Source organism: Heterodontus francisci, chromosome 5 (genome assembly GCF_036365525.1).
Source record: "Heterodontus francisci isolate sHetFra1 chromosome 5, sHetFra1.hap1, whole genome shotgun sequence".
Lineage (NCBI taxonomy): Eukaryota > Metazoa > Chordata > Chondrichthyes > Heterodontiformes > Heterodontidae > Heterodontus > Heterodontus francisci.
Window position 1 is genome coordinate 29551093 of NC_090375.1, and position 12054 is coordinate 29563146.

The 12054-nt window shown below is 42.9% G+C and overlaps 1 protein-coding gene across 3 annotated transcripts in view; it reads right to left on the reverse strand.

Annotated features, from left to right (window-relative positions):
• ankrd12 (ankyrin repeat domain 12) overlaps positions 1-12054 on the reverse strand; it is a 230051-nt gene that overhangs the window by 32049 nt on the left and 185948 nt on the right. For all 3 annotated transcript variants that reach the window (XM_068031263.1, XM_068031264.1, XM_068031262.1), the window contains exon 6: positions 2218-2418. In XM_068031263.1, the coding sequence (XP_067887364.1) occupies positions 2218-2418 (201 nt within the window). The remainder of the gene's footprint in view (positions 1-2217; positions 2419-12054) is intronic.

A 12054-nucleotide genomic window follows, 5' to 3' on the forward strand; every position in this document is an offset into this window, starting at 1 on the left:
AACTCATGTATAAAGGAACATACCGAGAAATTATACAATGCTCCAAACTCCTTTGCTTCTGTGCAATAGGAGAATGGAAGCATAAAGCCTAAAAACCTCAGCAGTCCAACACTGAGATTCAGAATCTCTGGGACTTGTGGTCAGACTTCAACTACTCTGGAATAAAAAGTCCCAATGAAGGAGTCAGACAACGGCTGACAAAATATTTTTAAAATCTTTCCTCTCTGATTCATATTACTACAAAGTTATTTGGGTAAAGACTCCTCAGGCTTTAGCACTGGAGGTTTTGCCATATTCCTGATGACCAGAAGGAGTTGTGGAATAGTTCCAAATAGAATCACCAGCTGAACAAAACTCTTCAGACATCTGCACTCTCAATCTGCAAGTTGGATGACATCCACTCCGCATTGGATCCTTGAGTAAACATAAAAAATATCTGTGGGAGAATTAAATACTCCAACAGCCTGCAGAGGGTGCAGTGGAGATACTCAGGAAAGAAAGATGACCTAAAAGAGTTTTACTTTCCCTTCAAAAGAAATTCTAACCCCATCTCAGCAATCGGTTTGCACTGGAGATGTCTTGTTAATTATGTATCACCTATACCAAGCTTGGGAGAGCACTTGGTATTGGCCAAACCACCTGTTACCTGGAAGTATATGAATGCAATAAATTCCATTAGTGTTTGGAGAAGTGGTGAGCATTTCCACTGCTGTTTTGCATCTAAGGGGTGCTTCTTTTTCTTCGGCTGTCAATACAGATGGAAATTTCACTAATGCTGACCAGAAAAAGGCAACCTCCAGTCAGAGAGAACTAACAGAGTTCACACCATTGGACAAGTCCGACACACGGTGCTGCCCAGCGCATTCTCATTGCTGCCACTATACAACAAATAGGGCTTAAAGAGTGAGACACCTAGAATGAGCCATCTTTGCCCAGAAGCCTGTGTAATGCCTCCTTTAGCGTATAGGGATGAAGTTCAATCATACAGATTGGTGGAACACCCAAAGAAATGAAGCCAATTACTAGTACTGGCAGGATAAGAGTGTGAATCAGGGTGTAGCCTTCATGCATCTCTAGTTGATGCCAACTCAAAAGAATCCTCATATTACATTTGTAAGCACTTTACCAAGAATGCTGGGACACTTGTTCACCAATGGCTACTGTATCCTAGTACATTTGCTCAAATTCAAAGGCTATGGACGCAAGAACATAAACAAACTTTTGAATAAAAATGAGTGAAAAAATGTACTGTTCTTTTTCTGAATAGACTGTAACAACTCTTAAAAGGCATACAACAAAACTGCCAACAAGGAAACAGATACAACAGCCCAGATAAAGGATGATATGCAAAGGGCATGTGAATGATGTCTGGACAAAAAAAAAGTGCCTTGAGTGGATTACGGGATTTTCCCAATCAACCAGTCAGGTCTACTCCTGTTGAAAGATGCAGGAAAGAATAATTTTGTTTTAAATATTTAACATTTATAATTTCATAATTTATGGGGACTTCATGCTCAATTTTAGATCAGCTTATGCACTAGTGACAAATATTGGAGCGTCTGCTGTCTTTCATGCATGATGACATCTCCATCATACAACTTACAATAGCAAAATTCTATAGCCGAAAATAAATCCAGAAAATTAGCTTACAACATAGGTCTATTTAAATTAGCTATATTAATTTCCCTAATTCCACTTATATTAGGGCTAACGTAACAGATAATATATATCTGACCAAGACCTCCCCCCACCCGCATTGAATATTTTCTAAATTCCTCACCCACTCAGCTCTTAAAAATGTGCTGTTGCTCTCCATTATGTTTCACCAGCAACTATTATTCACGTGAGCTTGGCAGGCTGCTTTGCCATTAACAGGAAAAGCAATTCTAATCCTATCCTCATCCATGTACTTTCCAGCAGGAATCGATATTATAAGCAATGGAAACACTGGCTGATTGTTTGTTTTGCTCCCTAACAAAGGGGCACAGAGATCAAATGTTACACTTATTGAAATAGGCTAACTCACCACACCAGACACTGAACTTGGGATCTTCCAATTATGCATGGCTCAGCTACTACTGAGATAAACTCGCTGAGACATCAGAGGAAACCAAAGCCTCAAGACATCAAGGAATAAGAACGGATCATGGAAACACAATGCCAAAGAAATTCCCATTTCTTTCAGTACAACTTTAGAAATTCATATCATTGACTTACCAGCAAAGTCTTTGACATTAACATCAGCACCCTGACTGATGAGCTCTTTGACTTGCTTGGTTTCACCACGAATGGCTGCCATGTGTAATGGAGTTTCTCCTCTCTCATTTCGTTTATTAACTTTGTCTTTTTGTCTGGACGAGGAGCTTAGAGTCTTTTTCTGTCCTGGTGTTGCCTGAGATGGGTGGTTTGGAGTAGAATCTAGTAAGGAGAATAAATTAAAATATCTGTTCAGTTACTGTCGTAAATTGTGGTTATGTGCCAATCTCTCCAAATCTATGTTGATTCCAACATACAGGTTAGATTTTGTACGATATACAAAAAAGTAAGCATAAAACATGTAGATTTAGTCATTTCCTATATAAAGGGTACAATTTCCTTGCTCCCTCTTTCCAGCAAATTCCTTTCTCCCTACACCTGCAGTACCACTGGCCAATAGGATCGGCAACTGACTTCCACCAATACTGCTCTCAAACTATCCTCAGAGATATTGAGAATTCACCGAAATGAGGTATAAGGCATAAACCACATTTCAACACTGACATCAACTACTGTGTCACTACATTCCACCTCACCACTTTTTTCAAAATATAAAAAGACTCGACTGAAACAGCTGTTTAAAGAAACTTTTCCACTGATCTTTCCAAAACCAAGAGATTTGAAGAAAAGAATGCATGTCTGTTAAAGACCATAATATGGAAATTATATATTGAGTATGCAACTTCATGTGCATGGATGGTTTGGATGTCAACATGGATATGTATTGAATGCACAAGGCGAAAATAAAATGTGTAAAGACGAAGTTGGGTGGGAGGAAGAGTAAGAGAAGCAACAAATCTGAAACAGAATTACTACAGAATGGCTTTCTTAATGTTGTTTTTGAAAACAAATTTCAAGCACTAAATGGTGCTGTAAGTTGACATGTTATTCTGTCACTTCTGGAAATCAGGTTCAAATCCAGCTCAGGGTGATGGCATGAAAAACTCTACACTCTTGACTGTTGTAAAGCTCTTCTGTGGAATGGGTTTGTGTAGTTTCTGGTAACACATGCCATAGCACAAAACTTCTCAGGGAGGCATTCACACTAGAAAGGTGCTGAGCTTATGAAAAAGATAAATTATTCATGGGCACAATTCTTGATCACTATCTTGGGACCCCATTGGTTTTCATATGCATACTTTTCCAGCGAGGAAATACTGGTTTCAGCTGCGATCCCCTATATTTTCACACTTTGGCGAGGTATCAACAGCATTAGAATGGGGAAAGGGTGGAGAAAAATACTTGCCCAATATTTAGCACTTTCACTGGGAGCAGCCCTAATGATGATTGACCTGGGAAATTGTGGGTGTGGGGGGGGGGGGAAGAGAAAAGAGGGCGAGGGTGGTGCATCATGATCTGCTACTGGGATAGGGTAAACACAGCTTTATCATGCACCTTTAATCACAGTATAGACTGAACCTAGACTGCCTGATGTAGAAATCTGCTGGCCAAAATGGAAAAAGCATTCTGTGAGCAGTTGTACAATCCAACAACCATAAACATACATAACGGCCCACATACTATTTAAATGTAAAAGACCAGATGTAATATTACCCGAAGTGCCTGTACTGCGCTGTAATGTTCTATGACCCCTTATATCTTTGAAATGTGCTGCCAAAATGGTGACACCAAATAATATTCATTCTCCAACCATTATAGATTTATAGTGACCTTACTGTGCTACATGTCCCAATATACAGAGGTACATTACACTTGTCGCTATCTCACTTCATTGAGAATCAACTTTGTGTAGGGGCCTGGGCGCAAGTCCTAATTTGGATACATCATACAGTCAAATTCAGAAAAATGGGAAATAATATATGTAAATGTGAGTCCAGATGTTAGAAGAAATTTCTTCCTGAAACAAAAGTCACATATAATGCTTCTATCTGATGGTCATTGCATATTACCATTCGATCATAGGTGAGAGCTTTGACCAACTCACCTGAGGGGCATCACAACGAGAGTGAAACAGGTTTCACTTTCTGGACTTACTTTGCTGGGCAGGAACTTTTAACCTGACCGAAGATTTTTGTGTGCCACTTGCTGCACTCTTCTACTGTAAAAGTGCCATAGAATCCATTATTCTAACTTGCTCTGCAACTCCAAAATGTCACACAGCAGGGTTTATCAGAAGGCAAGCTGAAAGACACCCTACCATATGATAATGTGTCTTTATGCTATTTCTAATGACTGCAGCTGCAAGGAAAGTTTTGCCTCGATACCAAAAAGGTGCTATTTTATTTATTTCAGGATTTATTTTATTTATTGCAAGATGAAGGGAATTTTAAAAAAAATAATAATTCTGGTGAGTGAAACTTCTGCTGACCTCATGATAAAAGAACTCATTTTCTGGTCGTGATGCATTTTTTCTCCACAGACAGGTAATGGCTCACTCAGTAAAGTGCTGCACCGTGTGGTTTAGCTTAAGGAGCATAAAATTTTTGCCCCTATGATGCTACAGAAGTTTATTCCATTTATTGATCATTCTGTGGAAGAACTTCCTGAAATTGGTCACAAGTTTGTCTTTTAATCTGTATCCACTTCTGCTAGTTATGGGTTAGTTTGAAACATCAATCTGGATCAACCATCGATACATTTTATTACTTTGCATACCTTTTCATCACCACCTTTCAGTTGCCTCGGTCAAAGCTGAAAAGCCCAAATTTCTTCATTCTTTGCTTCTAACTCAGTCCTCCTGACACCAGGATTAATGTCCTAGCTCTTCTCTAAATTGGCACTGGAGTTTGAATTCTTTTCACAGTGACCAGAACTAGATGGAGTTCTGGAGTACAGGTTTTAGATTCCTGGGGCATTGGGACTGGTTCTGGGGGAGGTGGGACCAGTACAAACTGGACGGGTTACACCTGGGCAGGACCAGGACTGATGTCCTAGGGGGGAGTATTTGCTAGAGTGGTTGAGGAGGGTATAAACTAAAATAGCAGGGGGATGAGAACCTTTGCAAGGAGTCAGAAGAGGTGGGGATCAAAGACAAGAACAAAAGACAGTAAGGGGAATATGAAAAGTGATAGGCAGAGAAATCAAGGGCAAGAATCAAATAGTGCCACAGTGAAAAATAGTGGGAAGGGGCCAAGTAACGTTAAAAAGACAAGCCTTAAAGCTTTGTGCCTTAATGCGCGGAGCATTCGCAATAAAGTGGATGAATTAATCACGCAAATAAATGTAAACGGGTATGATATAGTCGGGATTACGGAGACAAGGCTGCAAGGTGACCAGGAATGGGAAATGAACATCCAGGGATATTCAATATTTAGGAAGGACAGACAAAAAGCAAAAGGCGGTGGAGTTGCATTGTTGGTTAAAGAGGAAACTAACGCAATAGTGAGGAAGGATATTAGTTCTGATGATGTGGCATCTGTATGGGTACAGCTGAGAAACAGTAAGGGGCAAAAAACATTAGTGGGGGTTGTATATAGACCCCCAAATTGTAGTGGTGATGTTGGGAATGGCATTAAACAGGAAATCAGAGATGCATGTGATAAAGGAACATCTGTAATTATGGTGACTCTAATCTGCATAGAGATTGGGCAAATCAAATTAGTCACAATACCGTAGAGGAGGAATTCATGGAGTGTATACGGGATGGTTTTCTGGACCAATACGTTGAGGAACCAACTAGAGAACAGGCCATCATAGACTGGGTATTGTGTAATGAGAGAGGAATAATTGACAATCTAGTGGTGCGATACCCCTTGGGAATGAGCGACCATAATATGATAGAATTCTTCATCAAGATGGAGAGTGACGTAGTTGATTACTAAGATTCAGGACCCCTGTCTCAGAAAGGAAACTACAAAGGTAATGAGGCGCGAGTTGGCCATGACGGATTGGGAAACGTTACTTAAAGGGATGACGGTGGATAGGCAATGGCAAACATTTAAAGAGCGCATGGATGAACTGCAACAATTGTCTATCCCTGTCTGGCACAAAAATAAAACAGGAAAGGTAGCCAAACCATGGTTTACAAGGGAAGTTGGAGATAACACTAGATCCAAGGAAGAGGCATATAAATTTGCCGGAAAAAAGAGACCCGAGGATTGGGAGCAGTTTAGAATTCAGCAAAGGAGAACCAAGGGATTGATTAAGAAGGGGGAAAATAGAGTACGAGAGCAAGCTTGCGGGGAACATAAAAATTGACTGTAAAAGTTTTTATAGGTATGTGAAGAGAAAAATATGTCCCTTACAGTCAGAAACAGGGCAATTTATTATGGGGAATAAAGAAATGGCTGACCAACTAATTGCATACTTTAGTTCTGTCTTCACAAAGGAGGACACAAATATCATACCAGAAATGTTGTGCAACACAGGATTTAGTGAGAGAGAGGAACTGAAAGAAATTAGTATTAGTAGAGAAATGGTGTTGGGGAAATTGATGGGATTGAATTCCGATAAATCCCCAGGGCCTGATGGTATGCTTCCAGAGTACTTAAGGAAGTGGCCCCAGAAATAGTGGATGCATTGGTGGTCATCTTCCAAGATTCTATACACTCTGAAACAGTTCCTACAGATTGCAGGTTGGCTAATGTAACCCCACTATTTAAAAAGGGAGGTAGAGAGAAAGCCTGACGTTGGTAGTGGGGCAAATTCTAGAGTCCATTATCAAAAATTTTATAGCAGAGCACTTGGAGAACAGTGGTAGAATCGGACAGAATCAGCATGGATTTACGAAAGGGAAGTCATGCTAGACAAATCTACCAGAATACTTCGAGGATGCAACTAGTAGAGTTGATGAGGGGGAGCCAGTGGATGTGGTTTATTTGGACTTTCATAAGGCTTTCGACAAAGTCCCACATAAGAGATTAGCGTGTAAAATTAAAGCACATGGGATTGGGGGTAGTGTATTGTGATGGATAGAAAATTAGTTGGCAGACAGGAAACAAAGAGTAGGGATAAATGGGTCTTTTTCCGAATGGCAGGCAGTGACTAGTGGGGTGCCGCAGGGATCGGTGCTAGGACCCCAGCTATTCACAATATACATTAATGAATTAGATGAGGGAACTAAATGTAATATCTCCAAATTTGCAGATGACACAAAACTGGGTGGGAGGACGAGTTGTGAGGAGGATGCAGAGAGGCTTCAGGGTGATTAGGACAAGTTGAGTGCGTGGGCTAATGCATGGCAGATGCAGTATAATGTAGATAAATGTGAGGTTATCCACTTTGGTAGCAAAAACAGGAAGGCAGATTATCTGAATGGCTATAAACAGAGAGGGGTGTATGCAGCGAGACCTGGGTGTTCTTGTACACCAGACGCTAAAGGTAAGCATGCAGGTGCAATAGGTGGTAAAAAAGGCAAATGGTATGTTGGCCTACATAGAGAGAGGATTCGAATACAGGAGCAGGGATGTCTTGCTGCAATTATACATGGCCTTGGTGAGGCCACACCTGGAATATTGTGCGCAGTTTTGGTCTCTTTATCTGCGGAAGGATGTTCTTGCTATTGAGGGAGTGTGCCGAAGGTTTATCAGACTGATTCCTGAGATGGCGGGACTGACGTATGAGAAATTGAGTCGGTTAGGATTATATAAGTAGAAACTATATATTTGGGTGGTTTAAAATCTCTTTCTTTTAGTTTTGGTGACTGCAGCTTGACTGTAGCGGAGGTGCGAGAGCGAGCGAACAGCTGGGAAGTCAATTTCAGTGGAAGTTTAGAAGTTAATTCCCTTTTGTTTTCGGAGGACCAGGGGACTGCTGGGTAAGTAGAAACTATATATTTGGGTGGAGGCAGTGCAGGGATCCCCTGTGGCCGTTTCCCTCAACAACAGGTATACCGTTTTGGATACTGTTGCGGGGGACGACTTACCAGGGGTAAGCAATGGGGTACAGGTATCTGGCACAGAGCCTGTCCCTGTTGCTCAGAAGGGAAAGGGGAAGAGGAGCAGAGCATTAGTCATTGGGGACTCCATAGTTAGGGGAACAGATAGGAGGTTCTGTGGGAACGAGAGAGACTCACGGTTGGTATGTTGCCTCCCAGGTGCCAGGGTTCGTGATGTCTCGGATCGTGTTTTTGGGATCCTTAAGGGGGAGGGGGAGCAGTCCCAAGTCGTGGTCCACATAGGCACCAACGACATAGGTAGGAAGAGAGATGGGGATTTAAGACAGAAATTCAGGGAGCTAGGGTGGAAGCTTAGAGCGAGAACAAACAGAGTTGTTATCTCTGGGTTGTTGCCCGTGCCACGTGATAGCGAAGCGAGGAATAGGGAGAGAGAGGAGTTGAACACGTGGCTGCAGGGATGGTGCAGGAGGGAGGGTTTTGGTTTCCTGGATAACTGGGGCTCTTTCTGGGGTAGGTGGGACCTCTACAAACAGGATGGTCTTCACCTGAACCAGAGGGGTACCAATATCCTGGGGGGGGAGATTTGCTAGTGCTCTTCGGGGGGGGGTTTAAACTAATTCAGCAGGGGGATGGGAACCTAAATTGTAGTTCCAGTGTACAGGATGTTGAGAGTAGTGAGGTCAGGGATATGGTTACAAGGACGCAAGACGGCACTGGCAAGCAAGAACCTGGTTTAAAGTGTGTCTACTTCAATGCCAGGAGCATCCGGAATAAGGTGGGTGAGCTTGTAGCATGGGTTGGTACCTGGGATCTCGATGTAGTGGCCATTTCGGAGACATGGGTAGAGCAGGGGCAGGAATGGATGTTGCAGGTTCCGGGATTTAGATGTTTCAGTAAGAACAGAGAAGATGGTAAAAGAGGGGGGGGGTGTGGCATTGTTAATCAAGGAGAGTATTACAGCGACAGAAAGGACGTTTGAGGACTCGTCTACTGAGGTAGTATGGGCCGAGGTTAGAAACAGGAGAGGTGAGGTCACCCTGTTGGGAGTCTTTTATAGACCTCCAAATAGTTCCAGAGATGTAGAGGAAAGGATAGCGAAGATGATTCTCGACAGGGGCGAGAGTAACAGGGTAGTTGTTATGGGGGACTTTAAATTTCCAAATATCGACTGGAAATACTATAGTTCGAGTACTTTAGATGGGTCAGTTTTTGTCCAGTGTGTGCAGGAGGGTTTTCTGACACAGTATGTAAACAGGCCAACCAGGGGCGATGCCACATTGGATTTGGTACTGGGTAATGAACCCGGCCAGGTGTTAGATTTAGATGTAGGTGAGCACTTTGGTGATAGTGATCACAATTCGGTTAGGTTTACCTTAGCGATGGGCAGGGACAGGTATATTCCGCAGGGCAAGAATTATAGCTGGGGCAAAGGAAATTATGATGCGATTAGGCAAGATTTAGGATGAGTAGGATGGGGAAGGAAACTGCAGGGGATGGGAACAATCGAAATGTGGAGCTTATTCAAGGAGCAGCTACTGCGTGTCCTTGATAAGTATGTACCTGTGAGGCAGGGAGGAAGTTGTCGAGCGAGGGAGCCGTGGTTTACTAAAGAAGTTGAAGCGCTTGTCAAAAGGAAGAAGGCGGCTTATGTTAGGATGAGACGTGAAGGCTCAGTTAGGACGCTTGAGAGTTACAAGCTAGCCAGGAAGGATCTAAAGGGAGAGCTAAGACGAGCAAGGAGAGGACACGAGAAGTCATTGGCAGATAGGATCAGGGAAACCCTAAGGCTTTCTATAGGTATATCAGGAATAAAAGAATGACTAGAGTTAGATTAGGGCCAATCAAGGATAGTAGTGGGAAGTTGTGTGTGGAATCAGAGGAGGTAGGGGAAGTGTTAAATGAATATTTTGCATCAGTATTTACAGTAGAGAAAGAAAATGTTGTCGAGGAGAATACTGAGATTCAGGCTACTAGGCTAGATGGGATTGAGGTTCACAAGGAGGAGGTGTTATCAATTTTGGAAAGTGTGAAAATAGATAAGTCCCCTGGGCCAGATGGGATTTATCCTAGGATTCTCTGGGAAGCTAGGGAGGAGATTGCAGAGCCTTTGTCCTGGATCTTTATGTCGTCATTGTCGACAGGAATAGTGCCGGAAGACTGGAGGATAGCAAATGTTGTCCCCTTGTTCAAGAAGGGGAGTAGAGACAGCCCTGGTAATTATAGACCTGTGAGCCTTACTTCGGTTGTGGGTAAAATGTTGGAAAAGGTTATAAGAGACAGGATGTATAATCATCTTGAAAAGAATAAGTTCATTGGCGATAGTCAGCACGGTTTTGAGACGGGTAGGTCGTGCCTCACAAACCTTATTGAGTTTTTCGAGAAGGTGACCAAACAGGTGGATGAGGGTAAAGCAGTGGATGTGGTGTATATGGATTTCAGTAAGGCGTTTGATAAGGTTCCCCACGGTAGGTAATTGCATAAAATACGGAAGTATGGGGTTGAAGGTGATTTAGAGCTTTGGATCAGAAATTGGCTAGTTGAAAGAAGACAGAGGGTGGTGGTTGATGGCAAATGTTCATCCTGGAGTTTAGTTACTAGTGGTGTACCGCAAGGATCTGTTTTGGGGCCAATGCTGTTTGTCATTTTTATAAATGACCTGGAAGAGGGTGTAGAAGGGTGGGTTAGTAAATTTGCGGATGACACGAAGGTCGGTGGAGTTGTGGATAGTGCCGAAGGATGTTGTAGGGTACAGAGGGACATAGATAGGCTGCAGAGCTGGGCTGAGAGATGGCAAATGGAGTTTAATGCGGAAAAGTGCGAGGTGATTCACTTTGGAAGGAGTAACAGGAATGCAGAGTACTGGGCTAATGGGAAGATTCTTGGTAGTGTAGATGAACAGAGAGATCTTGGTGTCCAGGTGCATAAATCCCTGAAGGTTGCTACCCAGGTTAATAGGGCTGTTAAGAAGGCATATGGTGTGTTAGCTTTTATTAGTAGAGGGATCGAGTTTCGGAGCCACGATGTCATGGTGCAGCTGTACAAAACTCTGGTGAGACCGCACCTGGAGTATTGCGTGCAGTTCTGGTCACCGCATTATAGGAAGGATGTGGAAGCTATGGAAAGGGTGCAGAGGAGATTTACTAGGATGTTGCCTGGTATGGAGGGAAGGTCTTACGAGGAAAGGCTGAGGGACTTGAGGTTGTTTTCGTTGGAGAGAAGGAGGAGGAGAGGTGACTTAATAGAGACATATAAGATAATCAGAGGGTTAGATAGGGTGGATAGTGAGAGTCTTTTTCCTCGGATGGTGATGGCAAACACGAGGGGACATAGCTTTAAGTTGAGGGGTGATAGATATAGGACAGATGTCAGAGGTAGTTTCTTTACTCAGAGAGTAGTAGGGGCGTGGAACGCCCTGCCTGCAACAGTAGTAGACTCGCCAACTTTAAGGGCATTTAAGTGGTCATTGGATAGACATATGGATGAAAATGGAATAGTGTAGGTCAGATGGTTTCACAGGTCGGCGCAACATCGAGGGCCGAAGGGCCTGTACTGCGCTGTAATGTTCTAATTCTAATATTCGCTGGAGTTCAGAAGAGTGGGTGGTGGGGGGGGGGGGGGGGGGTGGATCTCATAGAAACCTATAAAGTTCCAACAGGATTTGACAAGGTAGATGCAGGAAGGATGTTCCCGATGGTGGATGAGTCCAGAACCAGGGGTCATAGTCTAAGGATATGGGGTAAACCTTTCAGGACTGAGATGAGGAGAAATTTATTCACCCAGAGAGTGGTGAGCCTGTGGAATTCGCTTCCACAGAAAGCAGTTGAGGCCAAAACATTGTACATTTTCAAGAAGGAGTTAGATATAGCTCTTGGGTCTAAAGGGATCAAAAGGTATGGGGCGAAAGCAGGAACAGGCTACTGAGTTGGATGATCAGCCATGATCATAATGAATGGCGGAGCAGGCTCGAAGGGCCTAATGGCCTACTCCTATTTTCTATGTTA